General features: G+C 53.3%; 1 protein-coding gene across 2 annotated transcripts in view; it reads left to right on the plus strand.

Moving 5' to 3' along the window:
• Window positions 1-9,811, plus strand: part of SEC14L1 (SEC14 like lipid binding 1) — a 53,119-nt gene extending 43,308 nt beyond the window's left edge. For both annotated transcript variants that reach the window (XM_068529937.1, XM_068529936.1), the window contains 8 exons: window positions 7-77; window positions 1,025-1,196; window positions 1,508-1,642; window positions 3,505-3,639; window positions 5,694-5,945; window positions 7,065-7,243; window positions 7,470-7,571; window positions 9,316-9,811. In XM_068529937.1, the coding sequence (XP_068386038.1) occupies window positions 7-77; window positions 1,025-1,196; window positions 1,508-1,642; window positions 3,505-3,639; window positions 5,694-5,945; window positions 7,065-7,243; window positions 7,470-7,571; window positions 9,316-9,331 (1,062 nt within the window). In that variant the 3' untranslated portion in view covers window positions 9,332-9,811. The remainder of the gene's footprint in view (window positions 1-6; window positions 78-1,024; window positions 1,197-1,507; window positions 1,643-3,504; window positions 3,640-5,693; window positions 5,946-7,064; window positions 7,244-7,469; window positions 7,572-9,315) is intronic.
• The last annotated feature ends 12,777 nt before the right edge of the window (window positions 9,812-22,588 follow it).

The raw sequence follows: 22,588 nt of genomic DNA on the forward strand, positions 1-22,588 counted from the left end.
ACGTAGGTTCTCTCCATAAATGAAGAAGGGCTAAGACGGTGTGAAGAAAATACAAAAGTCTTTGGCCGGCCTATCAGGTACCTGTGTGGTGCTGTTTGTCCTGCTAGCTTGTTGAGAATATGAGTTAAGTATTTCTAGTTGATTTTTAGAACCAAAATCTGGTTTGATTTTTTTAGGACCAAGTCGAAATAGTTTACTGTTTACCATAATGCCCTAGGAGGCAGATAAGAGAGAAATATGTAGAGCATGTAATATAGTCAGTTGTGAGGGACCGTTGCTGGAGTTTGGTGTTTCTGACCCCAGGCATTGCCATCCCCTTGGTCTGAGTGGATTGGCGTGTCTGAGGTCTGCATGGTCCTTGGGAGCCCAGAGTCACAGGTGGTTGGTTTTTGCTCCTTTTTTTTTTTGGTGGTGGGGAGGTGGGACAGAAAAAAATTAGTCTGTGCTATTAAACCAAACTTCTAGCTATGGTAAACTCTCTTGAAAATGTGCAGTGGTTCAAAGGTTGGCATAGAGAAGGGTATAGATGGTTAACTAGCACATAAGTTCCAGGAGGGCAGGGACTTTGAGGGCTTTTGCTCACTGCTGTATTCTCAGCTCCTGCCACAGTGCTTGACTCAGTAATGTTTGTCAAAGACTAGGTCATCGCCGTTCAGTCACACCACGTATTTAAATGCCACACACACACCCCGCTGGGTCAGTAGAGGGGGCTCAGCAGGTCAAGGGCAGCACATGGCCTCCTTCGCTGGATTGCTGAGTGCGTCAGACTGAAGCTTTGAGTCACGGTCCCTTACTTAGCTCTTGGTGGCTTTGAAGTTTCAGGGGTTAGTCCTACCACACCCGTCCCATGTCTTGATACAAGCAGATATAAATAGAGTTCATTACACTGTGATTTTTAAAACCTGGTGTATCTTTGGAAATGGATACAAATGACCGTATGTAACATCGAAAAGAAAAGCAAGTCGCTCTGGGCCGCGGTTTGCCGAGTGTGCCGTGTACTGAACGGAGCTCATCTCACCTGCAGTTCGTGGACCTGCCTGGTGGACCTGGAAGGGCTGAACATGCGCCACCTGTGGAGGCCGGGCGTGAAGGCCCTGCTGCGCACCATCGAGGTGGTGGAGGCCAACTACCCCGAGACGCTGGGCCGCCTCCTGATCCTGCGCGCCCCCAGGGTGTTTCCTGTCCTCTGGACTCTGGTGCGTTTCCCTGCCCTTCTGCGTAACTGGTAGCCGCTCGGAAGGTGCACACACGTGCGTTCATATATGCGTACGCGTCTGTGACTCGAAGTCATAAAGCAAAATAAGCATGGAGACATCAACGTTTCTCAGATTATTTAAGGAAAGAAAGAACTCCCGAGGGTCCTAATGTCACGCACTTGGACTTTACAGAAAAAGCGTATCAAACTTGAATCTGCCCCCCCCGCCGTAATATCACCGTGTAATTTTAATCTTTGAAATACAGACAGCAAAGCAAATATGACTGCATGGCTTTTTCTAATTATTTATAGGTTAGTCCATTCATTGATGACAACACCAGAAGGAAATTCCTTATTTATGCAGGAAATGACTACCAGGGTCCTGGAGGCCTGCTGGATTACATCGATAAGGAGATTATTCCAGATTTCCTGAGTGGAGAGTGCATGGTATGTATCTAGGAAAGCATCTGCACGTTTGGCTGCTTACGAGGGTAGCAGAGGTGGATGTTGGTTTGCACAGAGGATTTTCATAACTTTTAGTTTGGATTATTTGATTGTCTTTCAGTTTTGTTTTGGCTGACATCTCTCTGATACTGGGTGAAACTAAACAGAACCATTTAGGTAATTTTTGATAACACACATTCTTCATTGTTAAATACTAACGAGAATTTGTTTTAGAATCGGTGTAATTGCAGCTTGCTTTATTCACTCAGCTTTGTGTGAATCAGATTCTTTAATCGTTTTAGAGGAGCTGTGCATTTTTTTAAAACATTAAAAAATCAAATTGATTCTCAAAAAGATTTCCCCCTTGACAATAAATCAGGATAACATTTTAAAAGGGATAGTTAAGGGAACTAGTTCTCTTGTATGTGATGTGGGGTTTTAAATACATTGAGTTGCTAGGTTATCAGGCAGGTGGCTCCACTTCTTTACCCTGTACTGGGGCGAGGGAGTCAGAGAAGTTTAGTTCCTTGAGGACCGTACAGCCTCGGGGGCACAACGGCCTGACGCGGTGGGGGGTGAAGGAAACAGAAGCATGGGCCACGCATTTTGCCGACGTGACAGGTGACGGGCGCCAGCAGGGAGTAGTGGTTCTTCTCAGAGAAGGGACTTCCATCATCCTTCATAGTAAATAAGGTTAGCCGTTGAGATGTTGAGATGTGGCCTCCCTGGCTGACTCATGTAATTTAGCTAATGATTGGGCGCTCGGGGGAATCTCTCTGGATTGTTCGAGGAATTTAACCAGCACTTGAATCAGCTCTCAGGCCTTCAGTTCTGCTCCAAGGAATTGCAGTGCAGCACAAAGGAGCAAGTGAGTTAGAGGACCTTCACTCACCCAGCGCCCGTGAGATTAAAGCGCGAGGTCAGATCTGTAGAAACCCAGAGACGTCGGTTATATCAGAGCATCACCCGGTGAGGTCGCTCCCTCCAGCTACGACGAAAGCACCTGGGCTGGAGCAGAAGCAGACCCGACTCCCCCATGAGGTGTTCTGGATGCGAAGAGTCCCGTAATTAGCAGAGATCTCCCCACTCTCTGCTCTTCCGTGCCGCCGTCGGGCTGGCATTGAAGAGACAGTGCTCACGTCTGCCTGCCACCGTCTAACGTGACCTCGGTGCTGTGGCGTGTTTGCATCCCGCTGCACTGCACGCTGTCGGCGGCTGTGTTTCTTTCCTGTGTGGTCGCCTCCCAGGGCTGATAATGTAGGCAGTGCTTGCATTTTATGAGCTCGAGTGTTACGTCATTATATCCAGGTCAGTTAGGAAATTTATGAAATGTGCAAATTCTAATTAGCCTGTTTCAAGCAGATTCGGAAGTTGCTGCTCTTTATTAATTTTTGGCTGGCGTCATGGACTGATCATTTGATCTGGCTTAGACACGAAGCTTTCTTTATAGATTATATATCTTGACTGTAATTGTATATAATAAGAATAGTGCCTGTAGCTGCGGAGAATAAAACTCTTTTCTTAACAGAATGTTTTCTTCTGCAGCTCAATATACGTACTTAACTATTCTTATATAAACCAGCTTCAGTAGTTGGATCCAGGCCCTCATACGCACTAGTGTGAATCCTGTGGCAAATCAGCTTCAACTTGTTCTGATTTATTTAAAGCGAGACACATGTATTTAAGTGGTTTTCCACAATTATTTTGCTGAGTAGTGCAGAGTGTTTTGCGACATGGCAGGTGTTGTCCATTTCCTAAGCGGCTCCGAGGAGTCGTGTGTGTCAGGACGTGGCGCTGCCGGCGTTTGGTTCTCAAAGGAGCGGCCTGCGTTGGCTCAGCTCGCACGACTGCGTTTCCATTTCCAGTGTGAAGTGCCGGAGGGGGGCCTGGTGCCCAAGTCCCTGTACAGGACCGCGGAGGAGCTGGAGAACGAAGACCTCAAGCTCTGGACCGAAACCATCTACCAGTCCGCGAGCGTTTTCAAAGGGGCCCCGCACGAGGTAGGTGCCAGGACGAAGCCACGGGGGCCGGGCCCCCCCTTCCCACCGAGGTTCTTCTGTGGGTCTCCCCAGTGGGGTGTCGTTCAGGAGAATCAGATGCTTCTCTCTGGTCTTGGTCTTTAGGTTTGTGTTGACACTTGATCTGCAGTTTAGGTAGATGTCGACACAGGAGAGCAGGCCTCTCTCAGAGGGGAAAGTGGCTGCCCTTGGTCAGGGCGCCCGGAAGGAGAGTGGGCAGCTCGCCGTCCAGCTCACCCGAGAGCCTGGACACACGTAGCAGGTCTCCCCGTGGGAAGATGTGTAACTCTTCAGTTTAATGTATTCAGTGATCAGGACCAGTCGCATCTTCTGTTTTTTCTTGACTGGATTTGGTTATTTATTACCTTTAAGGAATTTGCCCATTTTTATAAATGTGATGGAGTGAGGAGAAACTAGCACATGTGTTTTCTCTCCTTGCTGTCACGTGGTGGTGCAGAAGCAAGAGTGTGCCTGTGTTTTCACACGCGTGTGTGCTGTGGCGTCATGAGGGACTCAGCACTGACTGGCCCTTCCTGGACTTCGGGCTGAGGTTTGTGGCTCAGGATCGCGGGAGGGGTGGCACCTGGCACGGAGAGGCCGCTCAGCGGGCTGGGCTGCTGGCCGGGCAGACAGTGGTGGCCGGGAGCTGACGCCGTACTGCCTCCCCCACCCTCCTGGCCGGAGTGTGTCCCACACGACCCCCCCGTGCCTCGTGGGGCAAGTGGACATGGGGCCGTGGTTTGAACGAACAAAAGAGACAGGTTTGGTGTGCCTTATTCACAGCCTCTGTAGGGGGAAGTCGACTGTGTCTTGAGGATTATTCGTATTAGTTTTTCATTTGGAGGCCGGCAGGCACGAGGAGGCCAAGTTCTTTCCTTAGGTCGTGGTTGCTCTCATCCAGGGTAGAGAACTCAGTGGTGTGATGTGTTCTTGTGAGTCACAGGGTATCTGTGCAAGTGTTTCTACATCAAAACTGAAAACTTCAGTTCTGCTTTGGGGGTTCAGTAAAGCACAAATCGAGGACGGCGGTCTCCTGAAATGAGGACTGAATTCCTCGTCCCCGCTGTGAATGCAGGAGCGAGAGTGCCGGTCCGCCGAGGGGCTGACGTCCAAGGGAGCTCTGCCCTCAGAGCCACTTTGGTGTCGTTGGTGCCACCGCTGTGCTTAGATGCAGCTCTTGTGCTTATGGAATCCGCTCTTTAGGGAAATTCTGTGTGGGTCTGTCAGCGGTGAGAAGTGGCCGTGGTGGGACCAAAAGGGCTGCTCAACGAGAAGCAAAGCGCTAACACGCCTCTCGGAAGGCTCAGCGGGCAGGCTTCCAGGGCAGGGTGGGGCGCGGGGCCTGGCTTCTGCTGGAATTTTTTAGTGAATACATAACTTTTTACAGCTGGTTTTAATTCTCACATCCCTCCCACAGTAATCTTTTGAAACTATAACTTTGATCATTCCCTGTGGGGAAGCTGTATGGGCGCCGCATGAAATTCAGCTTTTAGGCTGGCACTCGACACCCGGGGCCTTTCCCCACTCCCGGGCCACGTGGCGCCCTCTTCCCACCCAGCCCAGCGGCCACGGGCAGAGGCCCCTCAGCCTGCGCTCGCGTCCACCCGCCCTCCCCGCTTGGATGCTTCCTTCCCGTCCCTCCTGGGCTCTTCTGCGACCTTCCCTGTGCCCTTCAGCCCCGAGCAACCCACGGAACCACTTCTGTGGTGTCTAGCGTTATTTCTGTTTTGTACTAAGACACTTTTTACAGCCAGGACTGGGTGTCTTAAAGCCCTCAGGGAATTGAGGGGAAGCTTGGACCATAGGTGTAGCTGACAGAGCACAGAGCTCGGCCCTGACGCGTAGCAGGAGCAGTTGGGTGAAAGAACGAAAAGAGCGAGCAGAGGCCTGGAAGGTGGAGTGCGGAGTCTGAGTGAGGAGGCCCGGCCGTGCGCACCCCCCTAGCTAGGGGAAAGCCGCTGGGGGGACCTGCTGCCGCGGCGTCAGCTCAGAGGCCCGTGGTCATTTTGGTGGGTTGATGCAACCTCTTTTTCCAGATTCTCATTCAGATTGTGGATGCCTCTTCGGTGATCACTTGGGATTTTGATGTGTGCAAAGGGGACATCGTCTTTAACATCTATCACTCCAAGAGGTCGCCGCAGCCACCCAAAAAGGACTCCCTGGGGGCGCACAGCATCACTTCCCCAGGAGGGAACAACGTGCAGCTGATAGACAGAATCTGGCAGCTGGGCCGTGACTACAGCATGGTGGAGTCACCTCTGATCTGCAAAGAAGGGGAAAGTGTGCAGGTAAGGTCTCCTGGGAGTCCCCACAGCTTGCTCTTCTGTCTGGAGAAGGAAGTGTCGCTTCGGCCCCGTCCTGCGTCTGTAGGCAGGCAGTTCAGTGTGTCCTCTGAGTTACGGTCAGAGTCACTCAAGAAACCGAGTGAATCCCAGAAGAACCTAGAGCTCAGCAGAATCCATTACTTGTATCTGAAGTCATGAATTATTTCTGGAAGTATTTTCACAAAAGCGACATGGAAGAAAGGAAAAGGCATTCGGTGCACGTACAAAGCTGGGATTGAGAAGGCTTCTGCTAAAACGGCCTTTGACCTGGCGGCGTTCTTCTCTTCAAGGAAAATCACCCCGAATAGAAGTGAGAGAAACAAGTAATTAGGAAACTCTTAAGTCTCATTACTAAGCATCCTAATTTATTTTAAATGCTCCGTCAGCTCATTTAAAATTTTGGCTAGTTATTCTGAGTGCCTGAGCTCAGAATGGTAGCTCTCGGGTGCTTCTGGCCTTCATAATAGATGCATAATTTTGCTGTCTTTACGGTTTTCAGGGATAAGCCTGTCAGTGTTTTGGTGGTCTTAGAAGCAGAGTAAAAGAGAGTATTTTATTCAGTTTTTAAAATAATGAACATTTTAATCTGTATCACAGTCTTTAGTTCCAGAATTAAGAGAGAAAGTAGTTTTCACAGACTGGCATTCTACTTTAGATTGCCATCCTTTTAACCCAGAATACACCGGTAAGGTCATTGGAAGCACATCAGAGAGAGCATTGCCTGGTCCAAGTGGCCTTTTTTGACTCCAGGCCCTCAAGGGTGAGCAGAGGACCCCCGGGCACTCCCACCCTGCGGGCGCCTGCTTCCTCCTCCCGAGGCGGAGTCCTGGGGGCGGACAGCCTCTGAGGGTCCCTCCCATGGCCTCCCCAGCGCCTGGCAGAGGCCTGGCTGCAGGGCCAACACCCGGGAGGCAGCGTGGGATGGACCTCGATTGTGAATCAGGGCAGCCGGTCCTTCCCCCATCGAGATGGTCAGTAATCGGTGTTGGATCCGAGTGGACCCTGTCTCCTGGCGTTTGTCAGACCCGTTGTGGGAGGGCACGGGAAGCAGGTCCTCAGCTGGCACCGCCTGACTCGTTCCAGGGCTCCCACGTGACACGGTGGCCGGGCTTCTACATCCTGCAGTGGAAGTTCCACAGCATGCCGGCCTGTGCCGCCACCAGCCTGCCCCGCATGGACGACATGCTGGCCTCCCTGCAGGTCTCTTCCCACAAGTGCAAAGTGATGTACTACACCGAAGTGATCGGGTCCGAGGACTTCCGGTGCGTGAGGCCAGGGTCCAGACCGGGGCGGCCTCCGGGCCACCCGTCGCTGGCAGTTCACGGCGTTATCAGTGTGGGAGGGCGGTGGGGGGCTGTGTCCCCCTGGGCCCCGCGCGGCCGTCCTGGCTCTGGGGGGCGCTGCGGGGAGCGGGGTGGGATCGGCCAGGAAGGCGGTGGGCGGCTGCGGTGGGGTACTCACACCTCCCCCGCCCCGTGCTTCTTGCAGAGGCTCCATGACCAGCCTGGAGTCCAGCCACAGCGGGTTCTCCCAGCTCAGCGCCGCCACCACCTCGTCCAGCCAGTCCCACTGCAGCTCCATGATCTCCAGGTAGTGCCCAGTGCGCAGAGGGGACGGCCCACGGCCTCGGACCGCTGCCCGCCCGCCCGCCCAGCAGCCACGTTGTGCGGACTCCTCTGGCCCTCTAGGTAGCACGTAGCTCTCCAGGTGGTAAACGTAGGCACTGATCGCGAAACGATCTCGACAGGTAGTTTTAACTCTAACTCAATAGCCATAGATTTTGTATACAGTGTGCACAAAATCCAACCAGAGCACAAGGGCTCTCTCTTCAAAGAAAAGTAGTTTATATACCAATTAAGAGGTTGACTTTGTCTCAAATGTTGATGCAAAAAATGTTTCCAAGCACCTCCACACCATCCCTTAGTGGATGAACTCCCCACCGCCCGTCAGAGGTGACCCACCTTCCTCCGCGGAGCAGAAGCTGCCAACCCGTCCCCCGCCCTGCATCCGGCCCTCACCTCCTCCCCGCCGGTAGTCGACGCGGTCCGGGGATTCAGTGACTGCCCGCTAGGCTCCTTCTCTTCTGAGCAGACACCGCTTCATCAGAAGGACTCAGAGGGAGCCTGTGGGCACCCCGGCCTGGCTCCGGGGCCAGACGGACCCACTGTTGTAAAGTGGGTCTGGGGGGTCAGGGGCTCTCGCGGACTCCCCACAATGCCAGGAAGAACACCGCCATCATTAAACATTATTTTCTCTTTCCTCCTTTCAAACCTTTTGGTACTTTGAGAGCAGGCTTCCTCTGTCCATGAACTTGGGCCGACGGCGTCCTCTCCCTTTTCCTCCCGGTGTGTTGCTCTTCCTACCTGCACGCGTTAGTCCCGAACTCATTCTAGATTGGCCTCGCCTGGGCCCCTCACAGCTTGGTAGCGTCAGAGCCCAAATGGTTCTTCTAGTCACTAGGAGGGTATTGCAGAGACAGTGAGTCCCATCTGCCGTTTTGAAACTGTCCTGTGTTCACTGTGTGGCCATGTCGGGACGGCCTGTGGCCTGGGGGAGCCCTGCTTCTTTGTGACAGGAAACTGTGGGCGTGTGTGTGCCTGTAAGCATGTGTGTCTTGGGGTGGGTGTGTGTCAGTGAGGGACGGGGCGAGTAGAAACTTAGTTCAAGTAATGAAGGGTTCGATTTCATAGAAGCAGGTCAGATTGTGAGGTTGGTCTGCTTTTTACTTTTTCTTTTTGATTCCAATTACCAAGCCTGGTCTACCTTTTATTGGCCCTCGTTTTCTCAGCTTGTTGTGGGAAAAGCAGGTTCTTGGCGAATCTGTCCAGGTGTTGCCTTGGGTCAGTCTCCGTGGTCAATGAAGACGTGTGCCATGGTGGGCACGTGGCGGAGGCTGTGCTTTTAAGGATCTGGGCCAAAAGCCAGGCGGCCATCGTCAGCGTGTGACGGGCACGGAAACCCTGAGTTGCGTTGTTGTAAACCTGCCCTGGAGGTGTTAGGTGGGTGCCGCGTGGCGGGAGAGCTGTGTGGACGAGTGTGTGCCCGCGGGGAGGTGTCGGGAGGGCTCGGGAGGAGCGGAGCAGCCCTCCCAGGCAGCGATACTCGGTTGCTGCCTGCACGCCGAGGCCGTTCCTGGGCTTCTCCCGGGGCTGCTGGCCCGTCCGGAGCACGGCTGCGCGTTTCCTTCACAAGAGAAGCTCACCATTGGCACCTAAAGGCTTGTTTCCAGAAAGCACAGTAGGGTTAGTTAGTGCATCCGTGCTGCTTCCTGTTTCCAAATTCTCAGGACCTGAAGACGGTCCCGTCTCTTTCTCTCTCTTTCTCTGTGTCTCAGATGGCGATTTTGCTGACAGCTGCCAAGAAAACACTTCACTCGACAGTCCACATCAGCCCAGGGGCGCTTGTAGAACTATCTGCATTGCGGCCACCCCTCCCCCAGTCTGGAGAGCGGCTCTTTTTGAGTTGACTCAGAAGTGGCACTGTTTTATCCCCAAGGAGTTGAATGCATCCTTAAGCGTTCACAGCACATCACTGCACAAATACTTACAGGGTTACTCCTGAGTACCCATCGCCCTATCCTCCTTGGAAGGGGGCTGTGAGGCAGGTAGACTTCGATCATGCAGTTTATCGTGACTCTACTTCAGTGCCCTGCACTCTTTTTAAAATGCTGCTGTCATTTCACCTGTTTTCAGCACTAACGATCCTTTTGGTTTCCCCTCTATTACTAGTGTCTTAATTCACTTTCTTTCCTAATTTCATTATTTACGTATCAAATTCTGTAAATGTTTTGTAAACATATTACCTCACTCTTGGTAATACAATACTGATAGTCTTTAAAAGATTTTTTTATTGTTATCAATAATAAATGTGAACTGTTTAAAAAAAAGAACGTCTCTTTCTTACTGTGAATCGGCAGTCTCCCTTGAAGAGTGTGATGTCCTTAGGAGACTTTAGAGATTGAAGGAAGGGGAGATGCTGGAGCCACAGGACTGGTGTTCCAGAAGCTCGGGAACAGTGGCTAGCTTGTGAGGGGCCGTTGTACATTGTCCTGCACACAGATCGCAGCTGTGGGCTGCCGATTCCTCAGGCGTGCGGAGCCCGGTACTTACAGTAGCTCCCTCGCTCCCGGAAGAGAACAGGCTGTAGTTTTCCTTAAACTCCATGCGGTCAAGCAGGACTCAGCCACGATGCGATGTTTCTTTAGTAACAAAATGGGTCCTTCCATCCGGTGGCCGGGGTGGGCCTTCAGAAACCTGGGCCGCCTTTGTCCCCGGCTCCTGCAGGGGCGGCGCAGATGCAGGAGCAGGGCCTCCCCCCTCAGGAGCCTTGAGGGCCCGTCCTTGGTGGCAGCGGCCGCGGGGCGGGAGCGGGTGACGCCTGCATGTGCCCCCATGCCCGCGGCCCGGCCTGGGTTGTGAGCCCGCCCCCACTCCCCCCCCAGGCAGTGGAGACAGGAGGCGGGCTTCAGTCCTCCCTTAGCAGCACCTGCAGGACGTGCAGCTGATGACTCCGCCAGCCTGTTCCCGAGGGAAGGGAAAGGCTTTTTCCACGAATTCCTTCGAGCTCTGCCATCTCCTGGGCCCACTTTACCAAGCCTTTGGTTTTGCGTCAGGTTCTCACAGTGGTGGCCAGAGCAACGTGAAAAGCAGGTGAGGCTGTGAGCACCTGTCCCCCGCTGCCCGTCTCTGACTGTCTCAGGGCCACAGTGAAACGGGGCATCCTGACAGCGGGGGTCAGGTTTTTGTACCGGGCCACCAAGCCATAACATGTTTTGATTCGTAAGTGTGTCGTTCCCTTTAACGCCAGGTCTCATCAGACGTCGACAGAGCCTAACCACAGGCTGCATTGCAGTCCTGAGTCGTGGCAGGGGTGTTCTCGGTGAAGTGTTGGTGTGAAGCAAACCAATGAATCAGTTTTGTTTGAAAAGTTAGGGCTTTGGAAAGCAGGGGATTCTGGGAAGATTGTAGTGTCGTCCCCACATGAAAACAGAAAGACTGGATGTGGAACCTGAAACCTACGTACAACTGACTTGTACCCTAGAAAATGGTTAAATGGCAAAGCTTAGGATATATATTCTCCACAGTTAAAAAAGAAAAAAGAAGAAACTATGGACATAATTTACAACAAAGCTAGGAGATAAGGTATCCTCATCAGCCCCAAATAGAGGCACAAACCAGCTATAGTCACAAGACTCATGTTAAACAATGGAGTGTCTGGGAATTCCCTGGCAGTCCAGTGGTTAGGACTCCATGCTTCCACTGCAGGGGGCACGGGTTCTACCCCTGGTCGGGGAACTAAGATCCCCCAAGCCATGAGGCACAGCCAAAATAAATGAGGGGAGAGTGGGGATGGCATATGCAAGAAATTAACATGGTTATTCTGAGCGTCTTGGTATGTAATATATGTGTGTGTGTGGGTACACACACACATATACACATACACAGACACACGTAGGTCACATACTAAGAATAACCATGTTTATGTATATATGTGTGGATACATATATAACATGTTTGTGTGTGTGTGTGTCTGTGTGTGTATACAGGTATAGCCTGCTTTTCCAGAGTTCGTCTTACACCATTTTGCTTTTATGAAAGACCTACATTAATACCCATTTTCGGTAACAACTCCGAAGAGGGTTTTTGCTTTCACGAAGAAAGGCAGAGAGTGAAAATAGCATTCAGCGTTGGTTCTGCAGCAGCCCTTATAGAGGCAGCACATCCCGAGCGGTGAGAGTGGCACAGCCAAGCTCCTTTCCGGGAACCACACTTAGCATCTCAACATCCAGCCGCCGCAGCTTTGAACTGTGTCTGTGAACATCTCTGCTTTATCTCGATTTATTCTGTGCATCTGTTATCAAGATGTGTCCTAAGGTAATTGCTTCTTCCCTTAATGCCATTTTGACTTATGAAGGGTTTCGTAGGACCACTCTACTTTCAGATAGTGGGGGAAACATACACACCTAAAACAATGACCAACCCATTAACATTGAGAATCCCTTGCACCCAGATTGTGGTCTTTAAATACCATTCCTCACTGAGGAAACAAGCCATTCTTGGAGAAATGGTTAATTCTAGGTCTGGGACAGGATATGTATAAGAGGAGCCTGGGACATCTTGTCACATCAAAGAGAAAAGAAGTGATCAAAGACTACTAGGGTCATATCACAAGGACTCAGGAGCTGACTTGAGGCTTTCACTGGTCAAGAATGGAACACTTTGGGTTGCAATCAATTTCCAACCCAATGAATGTGTTAAAATCCATGAATTCATAATTCTGTTACTAAGTTATTTTCATATAAAATTGGTCACCTTCGGAGGATGATAGGGAACCAAATTTGAAAGCTGGTAGGTAAAGAGAAGCAAGGTTTATCCTGCCTTTCCTAAATTGACAGTAGGTGGAGAGAAGTACCCATGAAAGTATTCCAGCTAATAAATGTCAAAGGAATGATAGAATAACACCGTTTTGCAGCCCCAGTGAGTGAACAGCTACAGGTGTTACGCATCCTCAGCTGCTAAGATCACAGAAAGGGAGACAACTGGATAGGCTGTGCCTCTGGAGACCTACAGTCCTGTCAGTTCTCCAGCCTGAGCTGATCCAGGCTCTGGATCCGGCTGCCGATTTGCAGGAAGCACAGAAGATAGGCAACAGTTGAACCGCACTGTGGAAAACAAAGGTCAAAAGGCTTGGGTTCTTCAACAGATAAATTGTGAGGGAAAGAAAGGAACTGGTGAGGGGTGGGGTGGGGGGGGTCCTATAAATTAAAGAGACCTACTAGATTTTTAATAATGGCCAAACTATTAACTAGAGATGCACGTAGCCAGTGTGGTGGTTCCTTCTGGGGTGCAGCCCAGGGAATGGGAAGCGTGGGGCAGTCTTATTCACTGAGTCGCAGATTCGACATGTGTGCTCTTCCATGTCTGTGTTTTATCTTACAATAGAAAGGTTTGTTGTTTTTTGTTTTAGGGCTTTAGGTGGGTTAGTTTGCCTTCAAGGAAAGTGACGCCGGTTCTTTAATTGGGAGTTTCCTTCTTTTACCCAAATCACCAGGTGGGGACTGCCGGCACCTATGGCCCAGGCACTGTGGCCGGGGACGTACCCTGCAGTAGCTAGTGTTTGATCCTGCGTTTGTTGTGTCTGTGCCCAGGACAGCAAAGCAGAGTCACCCAGCTGGTGACAAGTGATAGCAAGGCTCCTGCAGTTCTCCAGGAGAAAATCTGAGGCCAGTCCCTTTAAAGCTCTGCCCCTTGCCATGTGCTGCCCATGACCCGTCCTTTCTCTTCCTTCAAATAGAAGCAACTAGACTATTTCCCACTCTGACCTTGCCTTTGGGTTTAAGAGCTCGGTCAGTCACCAGGACCCAGTTTGACAGCGACAGAGAGCCAGCTACGAGCCCTGGGATATTCAAATCACTGAGCCTCTGTGCACCAGCCCCAAACCACTCTGTGTCAAAGTGAGACACAAGCACAGAGGGTTTCTGGGCTATTTCTGGGAACCAAAGAGGGGCAAGTGCCTGGCTGCAGAAAGGAGGACCCTCTCAGCTCCACCTGTAGAGCCTTCCAGATTTCCATGGAATCGTCTGGCTGCCAAGTCCTTCTCCTTCCCTTTTGCAAGGCTGGTCTGCACTCTAGATCTGAGTCCCTGGGGCTACAGCCAGAGAGTGAAACCCAACCTCAGCCCCCAGGTGGAGCCCCTTTCCAGCCGGCTGCAGGTGGTCACGGCTCCATCCAGGGAACTGCCTCCGCGGGCGCCACCTCGTGGCCACATGGGAGATGCGCATCCCGGTCACCGAGCTGGGGCGATGAGCGTGTCTTTGCTCCTTTCAGCTCCGCCCCTGGAGTCCGAGCCTTGGGAGCAAAGTCTCCAGCCCGCATGTCTACCGAAATCTTACCTCGGGAGGGGTGTGATGGTTAATTTTGTGTGGCAATTTGGTTGGGCCATGGGTCAGATATTTGGTCAAACTAAGGTTCTGAGTGTGTCTGTGTTTTTTTTTTCTTTTTTTTTAAAAATTTATTTATTTTTGGCTGTACTGGGTCTTCGTTGCGCGTGGACTCTCTCTAGTTGCGGCGAGCGGGGGCTACTCTTTGTTGCGGTGTGTGAGCTTCTCATTGTGGTGGCTTCTCGTTGCGGAACATGGGCTCTAGGTGTGCAGGCTTCAGTGATTGTGGCTCGTGGGCTCAGTAGTTGTGGCACGTGGGCTCAGTAGTTGTGGCTCGCAGGCTTAGTTGCTCCGCGGCATGTGGGATCTTCCCGGACCAGGGCTCGAACCCGTGTCGCCTGCATTGGCGGGCGGATTCTCAACCACTGTGCCACCAGGGAAGTCCCTGTGCAGGTGTTTTTCAATGAGAGTAACATTTACTCAGTAGACTGAGTAAAGCAGATTGCCCTCCCTAATGTGGGTGGGCCTCATGCAGTCAGTTGAAAGCCTGAATAGAACAAAAAGGTTGACCCTCCCCCAAGTAAGAGAGGCTTCCTCCTGCCCAATGGCCATGATATGGGATACTGGCTTTTCTCTCCTTTGGACTGGAGCACCGGCTCTTCCTGGGTCTCAGGCCTGCCGGCCTCCAGACGGGAGTTATGCCATCAGCTCTCCTGGGTCTCCAGCTTGCCCACTGCAGGTCTTGGGACTTGTCATCCTCCATCGTCACGTGAGCCAATTCCTTATAATAAGCCTCTTTCTGTATATATGCATCCTATTGGGTCTGTTTCTCTGTGGAACCTTGACCGATTACAGGAAGTTTGCTCCAAAGTCCTGGCATTGCAAAGCCTTTGACATTTACCAAAAACTGGTTAATCTGGAATCATCTCTCGTTGGGGGTGTGTGTGTGTGTGTGTGTGTGTGTGTGTGTGTGTGTGTTTTGGTTTGGGTTTTTTCCATCAATAGGCTTATCCTTCTTTATTTTATGTAGAATAAAATTCCAGGCTGGGGACTTCCGTAGTGGTCCAGTGGTTAATAATCTGCCTTCCAATGCAGGGGATGTGGATTTGATCCCTGGTTGGGGAACTAAGATCCCACATGCTGCAGGGCAGCCAAGCTGGTGCGCCACAACTAGAGAGAAGCCCGCGTGCCACAACGAAGAGCCCGCACGCCGCAGTGAAGATTCTGCATGCTGCAACTAAGACCCAATGTAGCCAAAATAAAATAAATTAAAAAAAAAAAGAAAGCAGCCATTAAATTTTCTAAAAAAAAAAAAAAAGAAAAAGAAAAAAATTCCAGTCTTTCAGAGCTGGGCAGAGAGCTTAGCCTGATGTGGTTCCAGCTCTTACAGCTTGAGAAGGTGCAGCCCAGGGGGGTGAGGGGGGGTGTTCCCCGAGCAGTGGCCGTGAGTCCTGCAGGGTAGCCTCCTCAGCCCCGATTCTCATCCGCCCACCGTGAAGGCTGAGCCGGGAGAGCTCCCGTGTCCCTTCCATCTCGCTGTCGTTGCCGCTGATCATAAAGTGGGAAGAAGCAGGTTATCTCCTCGGGTCGTTGTCAAGACACAACAAGCAAGCGATACCGGAACATGTCACACACTTGGAAGCGCTCTGCGAACGCGGGGAGTGCGGTACAGCCGGGGCGCACCAAGGACTTGGGGGCACAGCCAGGCCCCGGTCCGAGGAGACACCAGGGCCCGCCCGTCCCCGCCGTGCCTGCGCGGGAGGGTCCTCTGGGAGAAGAACGAGCTCAGCATCAACGGAAGGCAAGCCACCACAGGGGAGATCAGAAAGGGCAAACAGTAAGACAGCGTCGTGGCGCCCTTTCTTCCCTCTTCAGGGGAGGAAATGAGACAACCACAGGGGATGATTAAATGCCCCTCTGCTCAGGCGCCCGTGAGAACCGGAGGACAGACGGCTTGCTGCTGGAGCCAGGGGCTGGGGGGCGCGGGGTAGGTGGCTGCCGGGGAGAGCTGCTCCCAGGCCTTCCGGCACCTTCTCTCTGCCCTCACGCTGGCCTCCTGCGGGCCTCACTCCTCGCGCTCCGTGTGGGGCGCTCAGCACAAGGCGTCGGGGCGGGGCGGGCGGAGACGAGACCCCCACGCTCAAGGGGCGGGGGTTCACCCCCCCCCCCCGCCATGGCTCTGGCCCTGCCGGGGCTTAAGGACAGTGCCTGCCACGGGGCAGACATCCCGAAATATCTGTGCAGTGAGAGTGGAGTTCTCATGGTTCCGGCCTCGCAGTCAGGGCGTTATTCTGACCCCACGGGCCGGGCACGTTCGCCTTCCTCTGTTCGACAAGGTGGCTGAGGACGTTTCTGTCTGGAGGCAGAAAGATGCACGTAATCCAGCCTGGACTCATTATACACTCAGCCCTGGGACACAGTCGGCCCTCCGTGGCCGCGGGTTTCGCATCCTCAGATTCAACTGACCGTGGCTGTTTGGAGCGAATCTGCGGATGCGAAATCCGCAGCCGCGGGCGGAATTCTGGGTGAGGGATTCACGCAGCCGCGGGGGTCTGGGCGCCACGGGGGCGCCTGGAGCCACTCCCCCCAGAAACCAAGGGACGGCTGTGCTCATGTTTCTTTCGGAGTTTAAGAGAAGTTAAGACACATTCGGGGGCCCCCGGAAGAATCCTGGGCCCTGGGTGCCGGCCTGCCGGGCCTGGTGAGGAAGGCGGCGCAGGCCCAGTGGCAGGGCAGCCCAGAGGGCGAGGGGAGGCACCTGCCGCGTTTCCAGAAGTCCTGTCCGGAGCCACCCGCTGACAGGTAAACCCTGAGCCCTGCCGGGCGGCCCTGTCCCTGCAACGCTTCCCGGAGGGGATGTCGCCCCCCTCGCGGCCCCAGGCATTGGCATGCGTGTGCATGCATGTGTGCATGTGTGTGTATGTGCGCACGCTGGGTCTGTGTTGACCCTGCGGAGGTCTCTGGAGGATCCGTACCCTACAGACCATGTAGGAGAAGCCTGGAGGAGGGGAAGGGTTCCTGGTCGTCGGTGGGTGGGTGTATGTGGAGGGTGGCGCTCAGCTTCCTGGGACCTGATTACCTATTTCAGAACCGCTCTCTGCCGACCCACAGACAAGCAAGTAGGAGACCCTTTGTGTTTGGAAGCGAAATAGGGCAAGTCGGAGTTCTGCACGGGAAATAGAGCAAGGACAGGTGTGAGTCTGTGGACAGGCACCTGCTGCTATTTTCTCCCTCACCTGCACTCTGATTTTGGCACCGCAGGACTTGGCTGTTAGGGACGGGGACCTGGTACCGAGGAGATGAGCTGCCTCTGGACAAGCTCAAACAGTGATGGCCCCGTGCCCAGGATGGACTGGATCCCTGAGTCACCGCGTGGAGTGGCTGCTGCCTGCCTCTCACTGGACTTGGCGTGAGTGGGGGTAAATTCATACTGCATTACGCCTCTGTGACGTCAGGGTTTATCTGTCACCACTGCAGAAAGGAGCTTGTCCTGGCAAATACAGGGATGAGGTCAGAGTCGGGGGGGAGGGGAGGCTAGGTCCCCAAAGGCTATATGGGTTCTGTGAGGCCACCAGCTTTTTGGCTTAAGCTCTGAATGAGGTGGGAGCAGTTGTCTTTTCTGTCCTTTGGCCTTGACTCTTTTGTTTTGTTTTGTTTATTTTTGAACAGAAAATTTTAATCTTTATGAGATCAACTCTATTATCTTTTCCGTAGTAGCTTCTGGGTTTTACATCTTGCTTAGAAAGGAGTTCCCCATGCTGAATTCTCGTACATTCTTGGGGAGTTCCCTGGTGGCCTAGTGATTAGGATTCCGGGCTTTCACTGCAGTGGCCCGGGTTCAATCCCTGGTCGAGTAACTGAGATCCCACAAGCTGTGTGGCATGGCAAAAAAAAAAAAAAAAAAAAATCTTCTACATTCTTAAGGTGCTTTCATGGCTTTATTTTTTCACATTTAAATCTCTGATGCATCAGATATTGGTTTCTATGTAGTGACTTTTGATTCATCTTCAGTGACTCTCTAGATTCAGCCGCTGCAGGGCCAAACTCATTTCCAGCTCCTTGAGACCCTCGTGAGAAATCCTTTAGGGACTGGTGCCGAGTGGGGGGTAGGGAGGGCGGGGAGAAAGAGGCGGACAGTAGCAGGTCCCCAGGGAGGGCCAGGGCCAGCTGGGCAGCTGCTTGTGGACAGTTTTTTTTTTAATTAATTAATTAATTTATTTATTTATGGCTGCGTTGGGTCTTCGTTGCTGCGCGCGGGCTTTCTCTAGTTGTGGCGAGCGGGGGCTACTCTTCGTTGCGGTGCACGGGCTTCTCATTGCGGTGGCTTCTCTTGTTGCAGAGCATGGGCTCTAGGCAGGCGGGCTCAGTAGGTGTGGCTTGCGGGCTCTAGAGCGCAGGCTCAGTAATTGTGGCGCACGGGCTTCGTTGCTCCGTGCCATGTGGGATCTTCCCGGACCAGTGCTCGAACCCATGTCCCCTGCATTGCAGGCGGATTCTTAACCACTGCACCATCAGGGAAGTCCCGACAGACAGTTTTAAGAGTTGAAAAATCGCAGTGCTAATGCCAGTCGGCTCAGGTGTTGACCGTGGACACTTTCCATACGCAGCGGCCACAGTCGTGAGCGCCCTCACGTGGACACAAAGCTGGCAGCATCCCCGTGTCAGCGCTGAGTCCCAGAAACATGCGGCCAGATAACCAACCGGCTGTTGTCTGAGGACAAGTGATTTCTTTTATTGCCTCATTTTATTTATTTATTTATTTATTTATTTAAATCAAGTGGTCTTTTTAAAAAAATATTTATTTATTTATTTTGGCTGCGTCGGGTCTTAGTTGTGGCATGTGGGATCTAGGTCCCCGACCAGGGATTGAACCCCGGGCCCCCTGCATTGGGAGCATGGAGTCTTACCCACTGGACCACCGGGGAGGTCCCTTGCCTCATTTTAAAACACTTCAGTATGCTTCCCAGGACGCTGTTTGGTTTGGAAAAGTTACAAGAGAAAGCTGAAGAGAAAATGCAAACTAGAGACAAGTGGGGAAGGCTTTGCCCCGAAACCTTGGCTCTACTTTGCTGTGGGTCACTTGTTAGGGGTCAGTTTTGGGCTTCTGGAGCAGGTGGCTGTTTCCTGGGCAGGGTCTGATTCCCAGTACAGATCTGAAAGAGGCACATGGGTTTTTATTAACCACCATCAAGAATATTGGTTCCACTGCCTCTGGAAATAGGCAGGGAACATCTATCAGGTTAAAGGGGTGCCTACCTGTCTCTGAAGCTATTAGGAAATGAACAAACAAAAGCAGGATGGAGGAGAGAGGGCAGGCCCCGGCCTCGGTCACCCTGTACTCTGCGGAGCCCCAAATGTGACATTTTGACCCCGAGTTCCCAGGGTTCACTGTCACGAGCTCCAGGCTCGGCTGCCAGCTCCTCACATCTTCTGTGCTGTTGCCAGAGCTGGAGGGAATCCCATTGGAATGTCACCAGATTCCCTGGAAAGCCTCAAGGACGGGGTGGGGCGGGGGGGGGGGCGGGTGGGAGAACTGGGCAGTGAGCCTTCTCCGCCTCCCCGGTCGAGTTCTGCCCGGCCAGGGCTGGCTACGACCTTGGTCCTGTCCTGTCATCCTGACAAATGGCATCAACTTCGGCCCCACTGACGTCCTGGGCGGGATCATTCTTTGCGGTGGGGGCTGTCTGTGCACTGCAGGGTGTTTGGCAGCATACCGGGCCTCTAGCCTCCAGGTGCCAGTAGCACCCCCCGTTGTGACAGCCAATGATGTCTTCATACATGGTGCACTGTCCCCCTGTGGGGGTGAAACCATCCGCAGTTGCTGTTCTGATCCAACACTCTCATGAGTGGGAGGAAGAAACTGAGGTCCAGAGAGGTTAAGACGTTTGCCCAAAGTAACACAGCGAGTCCATGGAGGTGGAGCTGGAGCTTGGCTTCTGGTCCTGGGCCCCCAGATTGGTGCTCTGCCCATTGCAAGTGCAGCAGCCGGTGTGAGGAGCGTGGTTTTAATGAAGGGTGCAACTCGGACTCCTCCAAGGCCCAGTTCTCCCACGGCAGCCACTGAGATTGCAGACACTTGGGACGGGCAGAAATTAGTCTCCTTGGCTGGACCAAGAGCCGAGGGAGTTTGACTTCCAGGCCCCAACGTGGACTCTCCCCTTCCTGATCCTGCACGGAGAACACAGTCTTGCAGATCCGGGCCGGGACACCTGGACCAGACAGTATCGCGCTCACCTCCGGACAATGCCCGGGTTTGTTCCAGCTGTTGTGCCTCACAGACCGTCTTCATCCTCATCATCATTGGTAACTACTCACCGCAGACTCCAAGGTCCAGACGTGACTGCAGGCTCCTCAGTAAACACCTTCCCAGTCGATCAGATCAGATTTGAAGATGTACTCTGGGAAGAGGGTGTAGAAAGGAGCCCCCAGCAAGAATCCTTTAGTAAAGCCAGATTCCCCTTGTGGTTACTTCCTGATTTTCTGTTTAGTAAATGAAACTAGACACGGCGGGGAATTTCCTTAAATCACGAATACAGTTATTTGGGGGCAGCGATAGAAGTGTGTGCGTGCGATGTGGGGGTTCAGACGTACCCTAAGGCTGAGTCTGTCTGTCCTAGAACAGGGTGCGTGAATCCAGTCACGCATTGGACGTTGTCACCCAGACAGGGTCAGCGGCTCTGGCGCATGACGTGCACATCGGAGGGAAGTTGCCCCAGATGAGCAGAATGTCACTCCTGTTTTCAGCCTGTTCTCCCGACTCCCTCGGGACGGTCTCGGTCAGAGCCAGATGGGGGTTTCTTATCTTCATCCAGGCATGTCCCACAGCCCTGGGGTCTGCGTGTGTCCTGTCTCACGCCTGCAGGCTGGACGTCTGCAGACCGAGACACGGGAGCCCAGGTGTCAGGGAGCCGGCGAGGGCTCGGGGACTGCAGGCCTCAGCTCTGCCACGGGCTACCTGTCCGGCATTGGGGAAGCTATGGGACCTCTTTAAATCTCAAGAGGGTTATTCTCCGGGTGGAATGAGCTCACGTGCATGGTGTGCTTAGCCTCGAGCCTGGCACATACACAGCAAGTCTTTTATAAATGTTTGCCACTGGAGGAAGCCCATGATGACGACGATTCAAGGTGACCTGAGGACCTTGCAGTCACACTCAGGGTTCGGTTCCTTCCTCAGATGTGATCAGAGCTAGTCTGAAACTTGCAGGGTCTCGGCTGCAGCAAGGCCCCCAGAGCCATTCCGGGCTCCAGCTCAGCCCAGCCGGGTGTTGTCACAGCCTGTCTGCTCCTCTGTTCCTTCCCTCCAGCTTTCACAGCCAGAGGAGGCCTGCTTGGTCTCAGAGGGAAGACAGAAGTAGGGGAGCAGAACACAGGGTGAGGCCCTCCACCAGGCTGTGCACCCCAGCGAGGGCCGCCGGCTGCTTCTGCGGCTGTGGTCCTGGGAACACGGCCACACAGCCCCTCGGGGTCCAGCAGCCAAGGCTCCTCCAGGCAAAGGACTCAGACCAACTTGAGGGTCTCCTGAAACTTGAGAGACAAGCTAATGAACATAATAACATGGTAGAAGTCTGCATTCTCCAATACCTATGGCTGGATTACATTAGTTCTTAAATGTCAGCAAACCTGACCCATAGGGCAGCACTCCTTCCTGGAGACCTTCCCCTTGATTTGGGGTGTCACATTATGCCTTGGGCCTTTCCAAAGGGCCAACTGCAGACTTGCCCACTCCCCAGATGGCTGAGTCTTCAGGAGAATCCCAGGTAGACGCATGGCCCCCGAGCTGAGCCAGGGCTGCTAGCGCATGTGCCCACAACACTCCCGTCCTCAGGTCTGGCTCCCGGGATGGCTGCCGTGGGGACAGCTCGCTGTGCCTCCATCTGTGGCCGAGGACGGCTGTGCACCCTCCAGGGCAGTGACCTGGGGGCACCCACGGACCAGCTGGGCCGCTGCATTTGCCGCAGGGACCAGTGACCTTTCTCAGAGACCGCAGTTTCTCAATACTTTTCCTGGCGAAGCTCCCACACCCCCATCCCCCTGGAAACGAATTGCGAGGGTAAATAGCACCTCTTCCATGAAAGTGGCTCAGGGAGAGCCTGCAGCGCACGTCACCAGACAATCCTGCCAGCCTCACACAGGCAGCTCCCGTCCAGAAACAAAGCAAATCCTCCCAATGGGACGATGAAACTGGAGGTGAGTCAGGGGTGACCAGAATCCCCCAGGCAGGGCGCAGACTGGCCTGCGGGGGCCTGTGGCTCAAGGAACACCTTGAACTGTCCAGAAGCCTCAGCAGGTGCTGTGATCGGTCGTGAGCGGAGGTCTCAGGTGGAGGCTGTAGTCTGAGCGCCGGGGCCTCCCCACCCACGTACTCCTCTATTGCTCCTTCCCTAAGTGTCCCCAGGCTGGCATGCTCTCCAGTTTCTAAGATTGTTGTTCAACACTCAACTCCCTCACCTACTAATGATGTGGTTTGTGACAAGTCATACAATTCCTCCGTCCCCACTCTGGCCGTGGGGTGTGTGAGCCATGGACCGGGTGCTGAGCCCTGGAGAAGGTGCCCCTGGGGTCCCCAGGGCTTTTGTCCCCTGGCACCCGTCCCCACCTCCCAGGCACCCACGTGGAATTTCCAACACGGCCCCTCCCTGTACGTCAGGGCCATCGACTGCCCTTTATTGTTGCCACTATAATTGTGCGCTATACAACGCCCACGTCCCCCGTGTGATCTGTACTTGAT

Source organism: Eschrichtius robustus, chromosome 20 (genome assembly GCF_028021215.1).
Source record: "Eschrichtius robustus isolate mEscRob2 chromosome 20, mEscRob2.pri, whole genome shotgun sequence".
Lineage (NCBI taxonomy): Eukaryota > Metazoa > Chordata > Mammalia > Artiodactyla > Eschrichtiidae > Eschrichtius > Eschrichtius robustus.